The sequence below is a fragment of the Strix uralensis genome, chromosome 1 (genome assembly GCF_047716275.1).
Source record: "Strix uralensis isolate ZFMK-TIS-50842 chromosome 1, bStrUra1, whole genome shotgun sequence".
Taxonomy (NCBI): Eukaryota; Metazoa; Chordata; class Aves; order Strigiformes; family Strigidae; genus Strix; species Strix uralensis.
This window is the reverse complement of record NC_133972.1, coordinates 51,586,609-51,608,276: the sequence shown is the minus strand read 5'-3', so window position 1 is coordinate 51,608,276 and position 21,668 is coordinate 51,586,609. Positions and strand designations below refer to the sequence as shown.

Below are 21,668 nucleotides of genomic sequence, written 5' to 3'. Positions count from 1 at the left end.
ACCGGAGTCTGCTACATTTTGGTTGAGACACTCGTGGGTATAGTTACGTCAAACTCAAACAGTGACGGTGTCTTCAGCACTGCTACATGCCCAAGCACCTGAATTCAGACTCCAGTCAAAGATACTTTTACTTCGAATGGCTTGTCTTTAAAATATCTGTCCTACATTGTATGTTTCATACAGTGTTAATCTTGAAACTAAATACTGACATCAGCATTACTTCACTGTTTAAAAAAAAAAAAAAGTGTCTTTTTTTTCCTACAAAATAAAACCATTGTTTTGTTCTTTTCTTTCTGTTTTAAAGGCTCTGGCTTGTTTTATCTTGTATCCAGTATCTAGTTGTAGCATTTCAGAGAGAGGGGAAGGCTACCCACAAAAAATGGCTGTGACACTAGTTTAATCTGTTTTGCTTTCCTTGGTTACTGGTGGTTCATCAGAAAACCAAGAGATTATTTTGGAAGAGACCCTAACATGCATTTAAAAAAAGACATCGAGATGAGTCCCCATTCTTGAATGCCAAAAAGTGTTTGCAAGGAATCTTTCTTCTGACTGTAAACTTTTGTAGGCTTTTCATAATAATTGCTTGCTCATCATGGTTATGTCCACAACCATGTATTTATATATCACACCCAGTCCAAGGTTTCCTGCGGAGTACAGTTTGGGAGGGAGGGGGAGAGGGAAATCAAGGTGTTTGAACTTAAATCATGCTTTGCCCAAAGGCAGTGATCTTTACTGGAGCTGTAACACTGAGAGGTGAGTGACCCAGCATTGTGAACAGAAGTTCCTCCTGGGATTGCTCTGGTCTGTCTTCTCAAAGAGCAAATCCAGTCTGTAATCAGTTAACTATTTACATTGCACATAGAAACTACCTTTAGGACTTTATCATTGTTGCATACTTCCTTTTCTGTTAATATAGATTTCTGTTTCTGGAGGCTGAGCTTCTTATGATTTTTTCAGAAAAAGAAAACAGTGGTTATTTTTAGCACAACCCTGCTTTCCAGGTTGCTGTTCATCAGCATGTTGCTAAATGGCTCCTCACAAATGTGGCAGCAGGTTTTTGCCTCTGTACTCTTAGGATATACGTGTGTTGCTTTTTGTAAGAGTTGATCTAAGTCCTGTCAAATTGTTCCTAAAGATATGGTTAAGCTCCTTCAGTTCATTAACCATTTCTCATGGGTAATGCTCCTGCTACAAACAAATATTTTCATCCAGACAGTGACAGATGAGAAAAGCATGGCTTCTCCTTGAATGGCAGCACTCTTCATTTTTTTGTAACTCAGGTTTCCTAACTAATGAACATAAAAATCTCACTAAATCAAAGTCGATGTGATTATAGGTTAAATAGTGCACCCAGCAAATATTTGGAAGCCTTTCTAAAATTGCAGTGAAAGTAGGGGTGAATTAGTGCATGAAATATAGAAGATTTCACATGAAAATTATGATAATATATACTAATCACAGAGTTAGACTCGTTCCACATGAGGTGGAAAGTCTTCTGGGATGGTTAAGACTTCATAAATGAATAAGTGCATTTGGTGGTATAAATGTGTTTGCTAGCTGCTCTTTCCAGTCTAGAATTATTTTGGCTAATGACACTTTTTTCCTTTCCCTACCTGTCCTTTTATTAAAAACCAGATAACAGTCTGTGGCTGGTTGTAAAATACAATTTTAAAACATCAGAAAAATGTTCAGGAAACATAATACACTGCTTCAAAAGGAGAACAAATCTTAAGCTAGTTACAGTGTAAATGACTGATAATTCAGATGTAGATTTAGTCCCAGGAAAATATCTTCTGTCAGTAACACTGCATATTTCATGTTGGAAGTGTTGACAAGACACATGCTTATGTATAAAAGTTACATCAAATTAAGTTTAAGAAACCGAAACTGAGGTTTTGTATCTTTTCTCTTCTTCCTTCCTTCTCTTCCCCCTTTTCAGCCTGCAGCAAGCATTACTACTAGTTCAAAGTGCTTGCAAAGGTTTAGTTCTCACAAAAAAGCAGCTGCTCACAGGCCTTCTGCTTGTTGTGTGTCTTTCCGGTGTTGATGGTTTGGGTTTTTTCTCCTAGCACCTTTGCATGTGCTCTTTGCTAATTGCTCATGTGACTATCTGTATTTATATTCTCTGCAAGGTGTAGAATGTATTTTGCATAAGAGTCAACAGTCTTTATCCTCTGTCTCCAAAAATTGTTCATACTACATAATAGTTCCCAGTAAGTAGGTGCTTTGCAAATATTTGATTAACAGAGTAGTGAAGGAATGATAAATGAAATCTACCCTTGCCTCCACAGCAGCAGATGTCTAGAGCCAAACTAGTCACCCTTTGCTCTGCTTGGAATTAATGCAAAGAAAGAGGTGCTTTAAGGGCATTATCTAATGGTTGCTTTTAAACACTTGACCATGACAAGATCAGTCTGGTCTCAGTTTGTTGTTGACTAGATATCCATTGTGGTAAGAGCAGCTGATCCTTGTGCCTCAGCTGCTGGTATTTCCAGTCAGTTCAATTCTGCTCTGTTTGATTATTGCTGCTCTGATGCTTTATTAATAGTTGCAAAAACTACTTACAACTTTAATGATTGCCTTGAATCTTAAGGCAGCCTACAGTTAAATCCTTCAATCAATGTAATTTCTGTCTGGGGAAGACCAAAGTTTGCTGAAGGAGGATGGAGGAAGGAAATGAAGTGAATGAGAAATTACTTAGGTGTTGGGAGTTAAGGCTGATTTTGGTTGGAGTGGACTGAGAAGAGAGGAGACTGAGGCTTGTGACAACTTGCTATGAACACCTGTGGTGCTTCTTGGTCAAGGTATAACTATTAGCTGGTAACAGCCTCCAGCAGGTTGGATCTTGGATTTTATTTATGCTTGTGAATGGGAACTGTTTGATAGCAACTGAAACAGCAATCAGTCTGAAAGGTAAGTAGATGCTAGTAAAGTGTCTCTTGGTTGTTGGGGGTGTGGTGTTTCTTTTTTAGTAAATACACAAGTAAAGGCCTTTGGCATTGCCCCCATCTCAGCTAGTGGTTTGCTTTTGGTTTTACTGCTTGTCAGGAGACATTAATGTAAGCAGGGTACTTAAGTGTACTGTTAAAAAGCACTTTGGTGCCAAATTCAGCCTGCTATTCGGAGACATTAGTAGCATAAGGAAAAGACAATCTGTAACTCATAGAAAGTTACATAAATTTCTTTGTTGAAACAATTTACTAATGTTTTGGATATTATTTTCATCTTTATTGCACCAGATGCTTTCAATATACTTTTAAAGTGTTAACAATATAGTGAATGTTTTAAGAATAAATGACACTTGTAATTTTCACTAAGTTCTATGAAGCAACAAGTACAATCATTTGTGAACCCAGAAACATTTTTCCTTTAAGCACTGCTTTCAGAGAATCTACTACAAGAATTATTAAAATGACCAATTGTCTAAAGATGGGATAGATGCTGTTAAAGAGCCACATAAGCATTTTCAATAGTTTTACTGCAAATGCATTTCTTCTTTCTCTCTGAGTGGAGCGTCAGGTCCTTCTCATGGTCTGGACTTTTCACTTCCTCCAGAGCACTCATTAAACCAGAGTTCAAATGTCTGGTGTGCTGAGATAGTCTCAGGAGCTGAGAGAGAGATTATTGCAGTGATGTTAGTTTTAGCAAATTGTTCCATTTTTCAAAAACAACAAAACCTTACAGCTGGTGACAGTTTGTGGGTTAGAGGTTCAGAAAGGGAAATTGGACAACAGTGGTTTTAATATAACACTCTTGCCAGCACTTGCTCTATCAGGAGATTCTTTAAATATCAAAATTCATACAAAGTTGTTCCTGTTTTATGTCACTGGCTTTTTAATACCTTCCTTAGGCTGTAAGACCTGTATATTTTATAGGAAAACCGTGGCTTGCAAGTACCACTAGTCATCTGTAAATTCATGACTTAAGGCTGACTTATGTACACAAGTATTTGCCTAGTATCTGCTGTGGATTTTTATTTTGACTGTAACTGACAGAGCTTTCACAGGAAAGCCACCTCAATGGTAATTACTGCTACTTCACTTTGAAAACTTTAACCTAAATAAGTCTCTACTGGTGAGGCTATTCAAACCTCAGTCAGGAACATCATCTAGCTAGTTCTTGGGAGTGTAGACTTCCCCAAATTGAACAAAAGTCAGTGGGAGCTGTTTCTGTTGAGGACTCCTTGAAAAACCAGACTGGAAGTACTCTAAAGTGGGCACCCAAAAATCTGTGGAAGGTTGGCTGCTGAAGACACAGGTGCACCAGCCATGCTTGTAATGGGAACTGGTCTTTCTGGGTGGTACCAGTCCTTAATTCCACCTTACTGTTATGGAAACTTGTCTGCTTTCCTTGTGGGAGTCACCTGAGCTAGTCATATTCAGTTCTCCTTGACATGTTTTATTTCATTAATGAGTTGCTGAGAAACAAAACTGCAACTTATCCCTCTCTGTAGAAGTAATCTCAATTCTTTGTGAATACATTGGTCCCTCTAAAGCTTATGCCATGATGGTCTATTCACACTGCAGGTGATGCTCAGGGCCCCTTGTGTTGGAGGAGGTGGAGGATCTTTCCTCTTAGGCGGTGTACAAACATGGAACAAAATACTAATTCTTGCTTCTAGGTCTTTCAGTCCCAGATCTGGTAAGCACATTCACTGCTACGGTTAGAGCAATTACAGTACAACTGCATCTGTTTATCCATCATTCAGTATTTTACCAGAGATTAATATGAGGCTATTTTTAACACTGGCAGATAGAGGGTATGTTATTTTAGAATGTGTATTTATTTAGGTGTTTTGTTTGATGGTATCTGTGTTAGTATTTGAGGTCACTTGGATCAGCCAGAGCTGTATGAGTCATCTTTATCCCATTGAGTTTACGCATTATGGTCTGAAACATTTCTTTTCACCTCTTTTTTTCTTTCTTTTTTTTCCTGGAGTATGACCCTAGAAAAACAACATATTCCTCATGTTGTGCCAAGTGCAGCTCTTCTGAAAATGGGCCTTAGTTTGATCTGTCTTGCCTTCTGGGCTTATCTACTACTAGATGGTAGAAGTGGGAGGGAAACAATACAGAAAGCCTGAAGACAAGAAGACATTATTACACTGCTGGCAGCCTTCCTGTGTTTGAAGCCTGAAAAGAAGTCTTCGGTGTAAGGAAGAAAAGAAAAACATGAACATTGGAAAGATAATCTTCCTAACTGAAAGTTCAGCAGAGCTTTTTGTTTCACTGCTGTTTGAATTCAAATTGGAGTTTGTGATATAAAGTTTGCTGGCTGATAAAGAGCTTATTGATGATCTGAAAGTCATACATAACTGCAACTGTAAGCCTAGGCAGAGGTAGAGTGCCCTTCAGAATTTGTTAATTGCTTCAGATTTTGAAGTTCTACAAACCTAGTCTTAAGGTTTTCTTTTTATACTTGGAGTCACTGGAGTAAATGGGTTGGTTTTTTTTTATATCTGGGTGTCCAAGATAGGATACCACTGTTCTGCATTTGATAAATAATACAAGGTATGAGCTTTCTTTTATATTGAGATAGCAAATTTACCTGGGGAAAATGTGTAAATACTGAAAACTTGTCATTACAGACTTGAATTAGAGAATGACAATATTTAAGACTTAAAAAGAGATCTAATTGCTTTTCTTAAGGATGTGTACTTTTTCAGTCTTGTTGAGGCTTAGGCATGGCAGTTCTTAGCCAAGCATTCAGGATTATTAAGTTTTCTTCACTACTTCTTAGCAGTTGTACATATTCTTGCTGTGAATAGATAAAATTCTGCTTAGTTGGGACTTCGAGAAATCTCATCCACTGAGATTCCAAAAGGTAACATCAGGCAAAAACATGTCAAACAAGGCTCTCCTTAAGTGAACCCGTAGAGCTGAGGCAGAAGATTGTAGTGAATTTTAAAACAGAAGTTTAAATGAAGCTTAAATTTATAAGCAACTGATCTTTGTTAATATGTAATTGACTTTAATTCTGTTTTGCATTTGTATTTAATGAATACTGTATTTTTCAGTAGGAAGGACCACTGTATTGCCTGTCTTCTCTGAAGAGTCTTGACAGTTGGGCTGGCAGGCAAGAGTTTGTTTTTTAACTGAGATCCTTTTTTAAATCCCCTTTGTCAAGCTCCATCTGAGAAACTGCAAAGCAACACACTAAACCAGCATTCTTTTTCCTAAGTTAAATGAAACAAACTTAAATATCCTGGATACACAAAGTGGAATATAAGTTAATCAAACCAAGTTTTATACTTGACATCGTAATTTTTTTTTAACAAAGGAAGTATTATCTGAAGATTAATCAGTTCAACTTGCAAACATGCCTTAAGATTTCAAAACTAGATCTCATCTTCCATAACACTTTTAATTAGGGGACCTGGAAAGGAAAACAAGTCCTCTTTGCTTTTTTGACTCCCAATTGTTTTCTCAACTCTGAATTGACCTATCTGTTCAACTCTATTACAGTAATGACGAAAATATTCTGCCTTCACCTGAAAAACAAGTTAGTTACCCAAAGCTGGTTTTGCAATTCAACAAATTCTGATTTTAAGTACTTAAACGTTGGCTGCAAAAACAAGTGTCAAAATTGTTTTGTGTGCAGGAAGTTCAGTCATTAGTGCAGGTTACTCTTATTTCTCATTCTGTGATACTTTTTACAAGGCATTGGAGTTAAAACCGTTTAAATTCCAAAAATACATTTTTGGAGGAATCTTTATTCACCTTGCAATAATCACATCTAAGACTGCAGGAAGCACTTCCAACTTCAGGGGGTTTAGCTCATAGTCCAGACCTTTTAAGCTAAGGAATTGCAGAAGGCAGCATTTCTCTATTGCCTCTGCTCTACTGTGACCTCGCATTGAGCAGAATTGGCAAATGATCCAAAGGAGCAAAAATCCTATTCAGCAGCCTTGGTTTGGGTTTTAACTTTGGTTCATCATGTGACTGACCACACACCCATGTAGATCAGAAGAGGAAAAATGATGGTGCAAAAGCAGGCAAAAATGGGGAAGATCCGAAGTGCTACTTCTGGAGGTGATGTTGGCCGTGCTGATTTATTTGAAGCATGGGCCTTTATATGCTTTTCTGAAAACACCTGTGGCTCACTGAACCTGTTTTCCTCTTGAGTCCTTCCTTGTAACTAGACAGAGGTGTGTCTTCTAGATTTCCTGAAAAATACTCCGGTATTAACTGTGCATTTCCAGTCAATAAGTTATAAAATCATAAATGCTTTCATAAATAATTGGAGGAAAAAGTCAAATGCAAGAAAAAAACCCCTGCACTTACAAGCTTGAAGTAGATGCTTTTAATCCATCCTAGTTTTTGTATCTTTCCTGATGGCTGAAAAACAACAAGCATGTTCCTTAACTTGCTGCATGTGCACTTCCCACTGACTCCTCGTGTTTTGGAGGGCCGCCACCTTACCTTTTAGCTATTCCACCTTTCTGCCACTGTAGAAATTAATTAACAGTAGAAATTAATGGCTGTCTTGTGTGCAGGAAGTCTGGTCATTAGTGTAGGTTACTGTTATTTCTCATTTTATGAGGCATTTTACAAGGTATGGCAGTTTTTAGTCTCTGAGAAAAATGGCAATAGCTTTTACTGGGAGTTTCTCTTTTAAAAAAAAAACTTTTTTTTTTTTCAGTTCTTTAGGTTTATATTCAAATTAAAACTAAGGCCAGTGTTTCCTTTTTAATATTGTTTTTCAGAAAATATTTCTTAGACTGAAAATGGAAAAATGAGTGTGTGTGCGCAGAGGAATGTGGAGGGCATAAGGGTGCACATTCCAGATGGCCTGTGCTGGAGTGGTGATGCAAAGCAGCTGTGAGTTGAGTTAACTGGCCCTTGTACTGCGCAGGCAGTCTGCTCATGCCTCTGGTCCCAAAAATATTGCTTGGCTTGATACTACATGGTTCCAACTCTTCAAAAATGCAATGTTGTGCTCACTGTGGGTACATTATTCAGAACTCTTAATTCTTATTTTTTTTAATTTGCATTAGAGAATTTCCTATACTAAGATTAGTGTTAATGATTGAAAATGCATGTTGGTAGCTCAGGGCTTTTTATAATTTATTTGTATGTATTTGTGTATGTGTGTGTAAAATATGTATATATGTATATTAAATTCTTGCTTAAGGAATAAATTAAATCTGTTAAATGTTTTTAATTTGGATTTCCAAGTACAGAAATAGTAAAAAAGCTAGATTTTTCTTTCTTGTACTGTTCATCAGCAATACATAGCCTGAATCAATGTCAGTGATGAGAGAGTTTCCGTGGGCTAGTTCTGCTCTCTGAGTCTTGGAAATGTGATTCTGGAGTGCGGGAGAGGAAATGAGTGGCAGCTGATCAAATACTGGCATCAACCACCTAATCATGGGAAATGCTTTTTGACTGGATTTGGAACAATGTTACCATGGATAACATAGTAGAAACTACAACAGAAAACTTCTTCTTTTTGCAGTTTGGTTTTGTCTTTACCTTTAAAGTAAAAGTGATCTCACCGTACTTTCTGAATGACAAAGTTTGGTAATTTCTATTTGATCTCCCTTCAGAGGCATCGTGACACTGGTGCACATTCAGATTAATGGCACTAAAACCACCGGAGTTGCTTTTTATTTATGGGCTATAACAAATATAAATAGAAAGCGGATTTATGTCCTCTTGCCTATTGAACATGTCCTATTGTCCCTCTCAGCTTGTGAAATCCTCTGGTAACAAAAGTCTGACCTGTAAACTAAGGAAAAAAGGTTGTTAAAAGGATATTACATTGCTTTTAACAAATTATATTTTTATTTCGCATCAAGGGATAAAAAAGATGTTTACCTTGAGTTGTATAACCGTTTCAACTCCTAGTTTAATCAGACTAGGAGGGTGATGGGACTTAGGAGTCGATGAGCCCCTATCACCTCCACTGTGCCCTCCCCTCGCACTCCTCTTTTTCTGCAGGTCCAGGAAGGCTTTAAGGTTATAGGATACCAGGCAGTAATTTAAATTCTTGGCCTGCAGCAAAATGAACATTGCAGCTGTTACATCTGAGCAGTTAATATCTGATAAGTAATGATAATAAATCCATGAAATTTTGTGTATAGCATTACTGCCAAAATAAATCGGTATTCGTTGTGGAAAAAGGATATCCAGAGCAGAAGCAAAACCTGGCTCATTGTAAAAACACCAGGATATTGTTCTTTCCCAAACACCGAAGAAGTGGCACATAAACTCATTGCTTCAGCAGCCAGAAGCTGCATATCTATATGAATGAATGAGTACTTTAATGTCTGTGAGAACAGAAGAGTAATGCATTTTTAGAAACTATATATGGGGGAACAAGTACAAGTTCCTGCCTCGATGACAACAGAAGAGGTGGACAGGAAAATGGTAAAACAACACTTAAACAATCCCAAATGTCTGTTCTGAGGTTGCTACCCAGCTCGGGCTCTTTTAGGTTTCCTTGGAACTTAAGGCCCTTTATATCTCCTCTCAGGAGCAGTCAAGCTGTCCTGACTAGCAGCAACTTCTGCTTTTGCTCTGACGGCATTTTCATAAACAGCCCATGCAGTGGCTTTGTGCAGCAAAAAAGTCTGGATGGCATCCTGAAAAAATCTGGAAGACAGGTAAAACCTCCCAGGTGATTACAGACCTGTTAGCCTGACTTCAGGCATTACACTACTTTGAAGTAAAAAATTACACAGTAAATGCAAGAGGAATACAGTGCAACCAAGATGCATCAGGGAGATAAATGAAGGTATTTCTCTAAACTAAGGAAATGCAATGCCTACCCATTTGGACTTCAAGTACAATATTGTGCATGGTGCTGCACAGATTATTACTTCTCCGGGAGGATATAGGTTGAGAGCTAAAAAAATGTTGGTTTAGCTGAAGATTAATGCGTGCTGGTAGAGCAAGTTCTGCACGTTGTGCTCTCTGATTACTCTAAAGTCCACGTTACCAAGATCAACTGCTATGCCACTTTACAGAACAGTTGAATACTTGTAGTATGACCTTCGTGTACTTGCTTCTGGTGTCACTCGTGTTCAGTTAATTAACTTCATAAATTAGATTTATATAATGCAAATGATATTGCTCCTGTTTTCAGAAAATTTGCCTCACAGCTTCAGCCTTCACCTAATCCATAGTCAGAAATGATCAGAAGGAATCATGTTTTAATGTCATCTTTTCGCAAGCCAACAATTTTCTAAATAGTAACTTATTTGTGAAGTTGGAATGTATGACAGCACATTAAAGTGTGTCACCAAAAAGCCTATTCACAAGCTGGTCTTCCTTCTCCTTAATAACAATAATAATAATAATAACAATGTGAAAAGCATACCTTAGTTATGTCAGTGTAGAAATAACCAAAACATTTGGCTTTTCTACATTTGTTATTGCTTCTGAACAATAATGAAGCCCATCTGATGCCTTAAATTGTTTCTTTATGGTATTTATTCTATGGCTGTCCCAATTAGTCATTCTTAAGCAGGATGTTCTTAAAGCTTTCCGCTTTATTCAGCAGCTAAGTTGCATGTGTTATATGTGAAATGGTTCCTTAGGTTTCTTTTTCCATGATGCTTTGCCTTTCTTTGTTGAAGAGAATTTTTTTCTCGTGAATTTCATTTTGCAGTTGTAGCATTCAGGTAAGGCTACACCATCTCTGTATTTGTTCAACTGCTTACTGGAATTTTATCTTTAACTGCATAACTCATTTTTCCTGTTCAGAAAAGTTTTACTTGAAAAATATGATCTCAAAAGCTGTTATGAGAGATGAGCATTATTGAATAGACTCCTTTAAATCTGTTTTCGGTTTGGTTGGTTGGTTTGGTTGTTTTCCAAATCTGAGTGACATGATTCATGGAATATAAGTGTAATTTTATTTCATTTTGTTCCTGTTTGTTGAACTCTTCTTCCAGAATCCATGATAGATCATTTAGAAAATCAGCAGAACATTTATCCATGAGTTGTGTATTACTTTGTGTATATATATATGAGCTTATTTTTATAAAACCTTTCCCTATGTTGTAAATAAATACTTGCTGCCTCCTAGGCATCCTCCTCTTTTTAGGTATTCTCTTGTGAAACTTTCAGGAGAAAGCCAAGTGAACTTAAAGTTTATCTGTTGCCAGATAAGCATTTTGTTCTTTAATTATAAAAATATAGACCAGATTGCCATCAGACCTTGTGACAAGTATGCGTATTTTAAATTAGTTTTTCAAACAATAACTGAAGATACCTATTGCTATGAAAGATTGTATTAAAGTGCATCAACTTCCCAGCACACAAATTGAAGTTTAAAAAAGATGACTTGAGATATTTCTGCTCAAAAAATAAAATGTTCTTTTATCAATTTTGTGGCAAGCCCACTAGCTAATAGTTTGCAGATTGTTTAGTTGTCAGAGTTGTATGCTTTGTCTTCTTTTCTTCTTAACCATTACATTAGCAAACAAGGATGAGCTCATCTGTATTATCTACATCAAAACTCGTCCAAATCTGAAGGACTTTCATTGCTTTACAATTTCCTTTTGGGCTGAGTCTGCACTTTATTTTTGTATGCCATTTGCTACTCAAACTGTTTTGCATGTCAAAAATCTCCACTACAAATAAGTCACATTTCTTTTATTCTGTTTTCCATTTCATTAATGTACACTAGTATCTTTGTACATACTATTGTATTTGTCCTAGCTTTTTAGGAGAATAGGGGATTATCATGACAGGCATTGTCTTGATTGTCATATAAATGCTTAATTTATATTTGGTCTTTGATTATTTGGCACATTATAAAGTGTTAATTTTTGCACCCATTGAAAGGTGTAAGCAAATTCACAGGAAGTTTAACCAGATCTGTAGAAATGTGGCGTTAGGCTTGTTTGACAGTAAACAGTAGATGTTCTGGATTTTCTAAACTCTGCAAATGTCTAAGAGACTTGAAAGACTTAAAAACTTGCATCAAAACATTTGTAAAGGGAATGTGGTTTTGGTGTTTTGTTGTAGGTTCTTTAAACACTGTCACTCCAAACTCTGAGCAGGAGTGATAACCAAGCTATTAAATCCTTCATTTGGATTTTGGGTCCTGATATTTCAGATTTAAAGATAAAAACCAAGAAGTGAATGCTCTTCAGAACCATTTTTTTCCTCCAGTTTGGGACTGTATTTGGTCTGTCACAATATCCTGTTGGGTGCTTTCTCAGGTATGTCACAATATCCTGTTTTCCACGTGAATGCATGTACTACAGACCTTTCCTCCCCAAAGATATCCTTGTACTGTTGAAAACAGCAACTAAAAAGTCTCATGAAAACATCTGGGGTTTGCGGTGAAATTTTTTGGGTTTTTTAATTCAAAGGCAGACCATAAGATTTCAAAAAAGTCTTGCTTCTTTTTTGATAAAAAGTAAATGAACTATAGTTGATGTGTTAATTTCTCAGAATTTCTAAATCCATTAAGTGTATTTAATATTTTTGCAAAGTATTTCAGACATTCTGTGTTTAGTACTTCTTAGTACTTATGCATTAAGGCAATTTGAAAAATATTTGCTTCAGTTTGGCCTACTTTTCTAGCATTAGATTATGGAATTTCATTGAAAGCCAACAATCTCATTGACAGGTATCACGTGAACTGTAAAAACATGAAGCTGCTGTAGCAATTACTGGTAGATATCTTGAAACATGTAAAACTTCAGTGCCCATTACCCTGACAGCTAGGTGGACTTTTATGTTGGTTCGTGGGTTTTTTTTCTTTCCATATGCCTTAAATTACAATCATCCTAAAGACTCAGAAAATTAAATACTTTACCCTGTGTTTTTCTTAGTCATATAATTGCTTTAATTTCAGGACTTGTTTATGAATAGGTAGCCAGAAATTACTTACATAGAAGCTTCCTATGCCATTTAAACTCCTAGCACATTGTGTAGTTAGTTAAAAAAAAGTCTGGGTAGATATTTTTTTACCTTGTGCTTTTAGGGGAAATGATGATGAATTTTTGTGTGATTGAAATGATGAAAACCTCATTTAAAACAAATTAAGGAGTATTTTGCTGAACTGATTTATTTCTCTACAGCAGAACTTAGCTTAACCTTTTATTTCTCTTGCAAGAATGGCTTTGAGTGTAATTTAAACTGTCAAATGACATTTATCAAATGATGGTGTTGCCCTGTAACAGGCAAATGTCTTCCACAAAATTGATTAGCTGCTGACCTCATCCACCCTTTTCAGACCCTTCAAGGTAGATCTCAAAGAGTTGTAAAATAATCACTTCACTTTCAGTTTATACTTCAACACAAGGCGTTTACTGTCCTAGTAGCGATACTGCAGTGTGTTCCACATCTGGGAAGGAGAAGATGTAAATGGCTGCCTATAGCTCTGCCTGTCACCACCCAGCCTGTTGTGCTTTAACTAAACCCCTACTCCTTGCAGAATAGGAACAGCTTTGGAAATGGCTTTTTACAGCATAATAAAAGGAATAAGATTAAGAAACATGATCTTCTAGGTGATTGTGCTCCAGTAATCAGGAAAATGCTCTGTTTGGTAAGACCTGCAGCATGTTCAGTTATCAAGAAGATGCTGGAAGAATGAAGGATAATAGTCTTCTAAATGTGAAATTTTATACCCCAAACAGTTTTTCTCTGTTGCATTCTTGTTCTGCAGCCTTGTTTTTTAAGAGAAATCCATTAGAAGCCAATAGGCTTGCTTCTGTAAGCATTAACCTACCAGTAAATGAATTAACTGTGCCTTTGAAGAAATCTGTGGCCCTGTCAAAATGGTGACTCCGTGTCTGAATGAAAAGTAGTCTCTGATATTCTTTTCTCTTCAGAGCTCTGTGCAAGTTTCCTTGCCAAAGAAGAAACTGAGATGCAGAAAGTAAATCATGAACATAAAAATCTCAGAACTGGTGGTGGTGTTAAAAGTTCAAGTCTATTTTTAGATCTTAGTAATTTCTTCCTTCCAAAGTCTCTTCCACTCCCGCTTCTTTCGAAGTCTATGTTTAAAAATACACAAATTTGTGAAAAAATGCACTTTTTCTGAGCAACAAACCAGTTGTAGCTTGTTTGTCTCAGCAGATCAGACTGCTGTGAATTGGCTTTTGGTTCAGAGAGTTAGGAGATAAACAGAGCTGAAGAGAAAGTAGCACTTCTACAACTTCAGCCACATCGAGCATCGGGAGGAGCAGGGATTTGCCTGTGTGTGAAACTGCCAAGAGCCATAACTGTGATTGAGATGCTTTATCAAGCTGTTCAGTGTGAAAACACCTCATCCCTTCATAGGTTCAGCCAGTGAGTTTGGCGGACTGGTATGTTAAATTAAAAGGAAACATTATCTATGCTGTATATTACAGCTGAGATATTAAATACAAGAAACCACATACAGAATGAAGGCTTTAAATAGGAAGAGAGTTTCAAAAGGAACCACTAGGCATCGCTAAGTAGTCTGCATGTTGATTTGTGATATGCTTGAGATGAAATTTGGACATTGATGGATTCTTTGATTTTGTATGGGGTTTTTTGTTTTGTTTTTTTAAGTGAATAATACCAGCTGTAATGTGTTACATAGGTTTCTTGTAGCATTGTAGTGATAGGCATCAGCTTATATCTGTTGGAGAACAGGATCATTGTTCTGGCTCCTCCAGCTAAACATGCAATATATGCTGTAAATTGCCTTTATTATATGCTGCTTAAATATCTTATTGTCTGCTTTGCATACAAGCAATTTATTGCTGCTTATGTTCTGACAGAATGAAAACTAATGTTTAATTATGCATTGCCCTAGTAATGTGGTGTTTAGGGTGAATGTATCTGAATTAAATAAGGGCCATTAATAATGCCTAACAATTTATGATATATTCATTGCTTGATTTCAAATCATATAAATTAGAGAAGCTTATTTGAAATGTCACCAATATAAGATGGCTTTGTGGGAACACCTCTCTGTGTGCTAATTTCAGAATCATTACCAGCTGAGTCTTACTATTTATTCAATGTCCAGTAGGCTTTTATTACTCCCTTATTTGCAGTTTAATTACAACCTCTGTTTTCCTGACAGTGTGAATTCAATCCTAAACCTGCAGGAGCAAAATGAGTTGCAATCAGTCGGTTTTTGCCTGAAAGCCCCCTTTCCCTTCAGCCCCCTCCCACCTGCCATGACCGAGCCACAGCTCTGAGCAGATCCCCACAGCCACAATTTTTTGTACCATGTGTTTAAAGGGGCAATGCCAGTCTAAGGCTTTTTAAATTGTTCTTCCTTAAAGCTTGGAAGTTGTGGGGGATGTCTCCATCTCACATAACCACCTGGTTTTATACCAACATCACAGAAGATATTTGAATAAATTAAAGGGAGGTTTCTGGGTTAGTTATTAATAATATCTTGTGTGCATGAGTTTACAAATGTTATTAATAGACATGAGGTATTTATACATAATACTCATGGTTACTGTGCAACTAAAATCTTATTTATATTTAAAATAATCCATTCTCTAAGGCTATTATATGGGATTTAAATTCCTCAAAGATACAGTAAGCATTGTCTGTTTCAAATAACAAGACGAACTGCAGCAAAATTTTGGATTGGCAAATACAAAGCAGGGCAGTTAAAGGATGTAGGCTGCAGGACTAAAAGTACTTTCTTTCTCGATATGATGCACATACATTTATTGTAGAGCTGCTATAAATGAGGGTTCTCTTAGAAGTAATTGTAATTAAATGAATGTTTGATCCCGAGTCCTCAGCAACAAGTCAGTCCTCTGTCCAGTGAGCTCTTTCCGCTTCATTTATGCATCGTGATTATCTCTTGTGGGACATTATTTCTTGCTTATGATTTTGTTTCATTCAGAAGCACTCCTTAGAGGAAAATCCATATTTCTTATTTCTTACATAATTATTACAGCTATTCTAACACAGTTTCTGTTGTAATTGGGAATACTGAACTTTCATCCTCAGTCACATTTCGTTTGCTATTGCTAAGGGACTGAGCTGTATTTAATGGGTAACGTGAAGAGATGCACATAATAACTTGGCAAAGATATCACAGGCATCTTAAAATTTTCTGTTATGTTTGACTCTCAAACACAGAAAAAGACGCAAAATTTACATCTGAGATGAGTTGGAAGGCTCAAACTGTTGCCTTTGTGTTGCATATTTAGTGTCTTTCAGATGTGACTGTTTCTTTACACAGTGATGGCAAAAAGGAGAATTGATCCCTCTGACCTTTCCTTTTTCTTTTAGCTTTTCAAGAGCTTTGTGGGGGAGTTTTGGATATTGTTTCTTCTCCCTCCCCCTGCCGAATGCGGTTCCAGTTTCCACCAAGATCTAATGACACGAGTATTCCTTTCTGTCTTGTGTGCACTTTCCAATCTGGCCTCATTAAATCTATCTGAAAAATGTACTATTGCACAAAGAACCAGACCTTATACTTGAAAGGTTTAAATTAATTAATGGCCTGTGCCACTGGGACATGCCATTACTCAGCTGGTGTGCTATACCAAAGGTCATTTCTACTGTGTGTTCATCAGCTGCTTTTTTATTTTCCTCTTCTGCTAGAGAGGAATTCCCTAAAATATTAAGAGAAATTACTTTTACATACCTCAGAGTTGGATGAATCTCAAAAAAACCCAACCGACATAAACCAAAACCCCTTAAAAAACACCTAAACCTTTTGTTAGTCTGCATTTTTTTCCTGATTTGGGGGATGGGGGGGGCTGGGAGGAGTGTACATTCACATCTTGTAGGGAACTTCCTAGAAGTATTTTGGAATTTTTTGCTTAGAATAAAAGAATCTCTAACGTATGCAAATATGAGCACATTTGGCTATGTTATTCCACTATGTAGATGACATTTGTAAGGCCTACAGGTACAATTAATAAGACTGTGCCATTATAGCACAAATTTAAGTATTTGGAGCATGAAAGCAAATCTACAGATGTATCCAGAGAAACTTTGCATCAGCAAATTAGGAAAGCAAATGCATGTGAAAAATTGATCAATGCAGTTTTGATAATCTAAAATCCAAATTTGCAAGTGAACTTGCTGTTGTTGTAGATAATTGAAGATGTGTGAATTCAGCATTATTGACAGTATTCAATGAAAGATGTTCTTGGGATCGCTTTTGGCTAGAATGTACACGCGTTCTGCTCTGTTATTCCTCTTTCAGCGTGGAATTTGTTGTATAATGTGGCAATCTAAAAGAGTAGATAATTCTGTGTAAGCAAATCTAAAGTTTCATATCTCTGTGTAATATATCTACTTGTCCCTAGTTTTATTTGTACAACAGCTAGTTCTGCAGACTCATGAACCTGCCCTGTGGTTTCAGGGTGAGATTGATGTATGGCAATACCAAATTGTAGTAAAGAGCATGTATGTTAGATGCAGTGATTTTTGATCAACATTTGGTTATTTTATGTCATATTTAATGAGGTATCAGCATGATTTATTAGGTTTGTACAGCTGTGTTTTCAAAAATTTACTGGAGTTTCTTCTTTCCTCCTTCCAAAGGGAGAGAAAGAGCATTCTCCCTACAACTTGAAGGAGCAGAGCACATTCAGCCCATCCCAGACATCTTTCTATTTCCTTTCTCCACTCTGCTATATAACTGCCATGCCTCTATCTAGCTTTTCAGGACTTTCCAAAGAAGCATTCTGTAAAGTAAATTCAACAGATTTTATCAGTTTTCATGTGGGCTGCAGGGATCTGAATAATAAAAATGAAACATGACAGGGAACATTACTGGGACTAGAAAGTATGGGAAAGTGATGAGGCCACCTGACCTGCCAGTTTGCCCTGGTTTCTTTCCTCTGTTTAAGAGCTAAAAGGCTCCTCGCTGTTTTGTTATTTTGTTTAACTTCAGTTCTGCAAAAGGTCATACTTGCAGTGAGTGCGGTTTTTTTCCTCCAATAATTATAACCTATAGCTGCTTCAGTGAAGGTTTCTCCAAAAGCCTCTTAAGCAGGATAGCATTTACAGCAACTAACAGCTTCTCAGTTGGAAAACAGTGTTGGATAAGCAGTGCTAAGAGCAGAGAAGCACCCCTGAGCTGCTATATCCACCCCTGGTGTGCATTTGTATTCATATAGAGTGGGTTTTACCTCTAAAACCTGTACAAATCTGCTGAAGCAAAATGTACTCTGCATGAGCAGAAAGATTTGACTGGGTAAATTGAGATGCGTGACCAGGATGTAGAGAACCATAAGGACATAGGTAAAAAGTATGTTATAGGTATTTGATGACTGATGTTGTAACGGGTATCTCATCCATGATTTGAAAGCACCATTGCAAGCTAACAATTCTGTCTTATGTTTATCATGCTTTAATTAAAATTTACTAAAGTAAGGATAGATTAATACATGCAATAATAAAAACATTTACCTACCTACAAACTAGGTAATGATAAAATTGTCTACATTTTATAATAAAGATGTGGTCAGAAGTGGATTTCAGATACATATGAATAATCGTAATCTTGAGAAGACTAACATTTATTTCAAAGCTAGAAAGAATAGATGGTCCACATAAATATAACAAAAAGAACTTACATTTCCATCTATTTCCAAGCAAAAATTTAATGATTTAAATAGCTTGTCCAACTTGAACAATCAAAAAAATACCTGAATGCTGTGACTTGCAAAAACTTGGCTAGGTTCTGCATTAGTGTAAGAAACAAATCTCTGCTTATTGAGCCCAAAGTGTGTGCATTCACACGTAAGCAAAATTTCACTTTATTTTCTATAAATAGTTCAAGATACAGCATGTAAGACTACTTCATAAGCTGCAAAGGTAAATAGTCACTTAAAATATAAAATTTGAATTATCTTTGAGAAGTGTAGCTCAGTTGGTGAAACAAGAACAATATGTTTGGATTAAAGACCATTTTGCTGGCATCCTCATTGACCTTCCATAAAAAGTACACTCCAGGTGTGCTTTGAAGCACTTTTTTTTCTGAAACTAGTATAAATATGGAATGCTGTTTTGTCTTTTCCAAAGTGTCAATCTTTTGATTGTATTTGATCTGGAAAGAGTAAAACTGCTTTTGTGTTCTTCTTTTACATTCACTCCCAGGACATATACACAAGAAATAGTAGACTGAATAGCATTTTTGTAATTAAGACACATTCAGCATCTTTGCAAAGACATCAGCAACTAAATATATTCTGCTTTCTCTAGATCAATGAACTGAGCCATGTTCAAATCCCTGTTATGTTGATGCCAGATGATTTCAAAGCGTACTCAAAGATAAAGGTGGACAATCACCTTTTCAACAAGTAAGTACAAGTAACAGTTTTTTGTAGAAGTCGATAGTGGCCGTGATATTTTTATGAAGTATTATGAACTCTGCTATTTTTCAGTTCATGGGACTGAAGTTTTGATGATTAAGTTAATCCTGCGATAAACATAACCATCTGTGCTGTTCTGAAAAGCAACAGCAAGGACTGCTGGGTAGTATTTTTCCTCCGTATGGTTTATTATTGCCTTATGAGTATCTTACATACTGAAGGCAATTCTTTCTTGGTGTGGTTATTTATGGCTGGTATAAGTATTTATTTGGGTATTTCTAAAAACATAATAAAAACTACACACACATGAATTTATTTGAAGAAGAATGAGAATTTAAAGCATATATCAAAGCTGAATAATTTTCAGCTTTTTATTAATCCATAATACAAAATCATACCAATCATAGAAACTCCAAAATATTACATGAAATTATCTTAATATATATGTCTCTTAAAAATTAAATGTTCCATGAACAGTATGTACAGACATACAAAGCAATTAATGCTTTGTGTATAACCTGAATTTTATTCAAGAATATATTTGGAAAAAGGAAGAATTCTGCTGCTTTGGGTCTTCTGTGGTGCAAAGGTCAAAATAACTTTTCTCATATATAAGCCTGAAATTAAAACGAGGATATTAAAATTAGCCCTGTACTGAATGAGTCAAATTTTCTTGAAGGTTTGGCACAGTCAGTACTTTCTGGTGTCACAGATGTTATAGTAATTCTTGTATAATCCACGCTAAGATTTCACCTTTGAAGTAATTTTAAAGCAATGGGAAAGCATTCTTTTCTGCTTTTGAGTCCAGGTTCCAAAGTCACCAAAATATAGTTTGTGTTTATTTCATCTACTTATGTTGTAGCTTGTTAGAGACAAATATGTATAAATTTAATAAACATTGTAAAGAAAAAGAAAAGAACATGGTGAGACCAAATATCATTTAAAAAAAGAAAGCATTAGAAGAGCGGTTATAAATCTCCTTATCCTCTGCTTTGTATGAACAGGAACTTACTACATATGCAGATTACTTATTACATATGCAGGTGAATGAAGTTGATTTGGTTTTATATTCTTTCAGAGAAAATATGCCAAGTCATTTCAAATTTAAGGAATATTGCCCAATGGTTTTCCGTAATCTAAGAGAGAGGTTTGGAATTGATGATCAAGACTTCCAGGTAAGTTCTCTTTCAAAACACCTAAACTGGTGATATATACAGATTTTAGAGGTTAGTAATGCTGCAGTTGTGAACAAGCAGACCAATGTGCTGAAATAAAGTTCTTTGATTTTTGTATAAGTTGGTGGAAAACTAAGAGAAAAATAAGACATATTTCCTGCTCCTTCCCTCCCCTGCAAGCAGAACATTTCTGTTTTACCTTTTTTCCTGCCCTAGCTGTCTTCTGGTTCCTACCTTTCTGCTATCTTTAGTCCTCTGTGTTTGCCATTAGAGTACCTCCCAGTCATAAGCTATGTTATTAAAACTGCGGGGTGATACCCCTTGCAGTAGGAAGAAGAAATAATGTCTGGACACTACTGACAAGAGATGCTATATTCAGCTGGATCACTGAGATAACAGTTGCTTCAGTGGTGTGTCTATGTGAGATGTGGTTTCCAAAACGACCACAGTCTTTGTTTTTCTTCACGCTCTTTGTTTAGAAAAGAGTGACCTGTGGCCTGCCAACTTCATACTGCTTCATCATGTCTCCTTTTCCTGTTGTTAAGAGGATCTGGAAACAAATCGCTTGCATAGAGCAGATACAGCAAAACAAGAAATTGCTGTAGATTTGGCAGTGTTGTTCTGTCCGGTCAAAGCTTCTCTCTGTCTTTGCAAAAGAAAGTTCTTGACTCTGCTTCAGTCTGCTTTGCCGATACTCGCTGACAATTCCCTTTTCCATTAACTGTTCCTAACGCACACTGTTTCAGTCACAGGGTTAATTCCTTGTGCAGTCACACTGCAGGCTGTCTTATCCTAAAGAGCACTTGCTGCGTAACCCAGCCCCAGCATGCTCTTTTCCTCTTTTAAGCTATTTTGATGTAGGCTGCAATTGTATTTTGTAGCCTGCCACTAAGATGTATTAAGAGAAGATATTTGATAGTGGTTTCAGGTAACTAAACAAATTGTACAAAATGCATTTTATACAATAACACTCCCATTCTTCCTACATAGAGCAGACTGAATACTGCAGCTGAAATCTACATCTAAGTTCTTGAACTATTCTTTTTACCAATTTTCCTCTTTCGGTATCAAGCAATGTGTTAGAAATGATTAGATGGGTTAAAATGGGCTTGCAGGAGTGTAGATGGAGATTAGGTTATGGATCTCACTATATATGGCCACTATAACTTTGGTAAGACATCTTGCCAGTAGGTGGAGAAGAGGGTTGGGTTGGTTTCTTTTGGTAGAGCTGTCATGATCCTATTGCATGATTT

General features: G+C 36.5%; 1 protein-coding gene across 2 annotated transcripts in view; it reads left to right on the top strand.

Annotated features, from left to right (window-relative positions):
• Positions 1 to 21,668, top strand: part of PIP4K2A (phosphatidylinositol-5-phosphate 4-kinase type 2 alpha) — a 121,200-nt gene that overhangs the window by 47,519 nt on the left and 52,013 nt on the right. For both annotated transcript variants that reach the window (XM_074866030.1, XM_074866040.1), the window contains exons 2-3: positions 19,131 to 19,228; positions 20,319 to 20,415. In XM_074866030.1, coding sequence (XP_074722131.1) covers positions 19,131 to 19,228; positions 20,319 to 20,415 — 195 coding nt within the window. The remainder of the gene's footprint in view (positions 1 to 19,130; positions 19,229 to 20,318; positions 20,416 to 21,668) is intronic.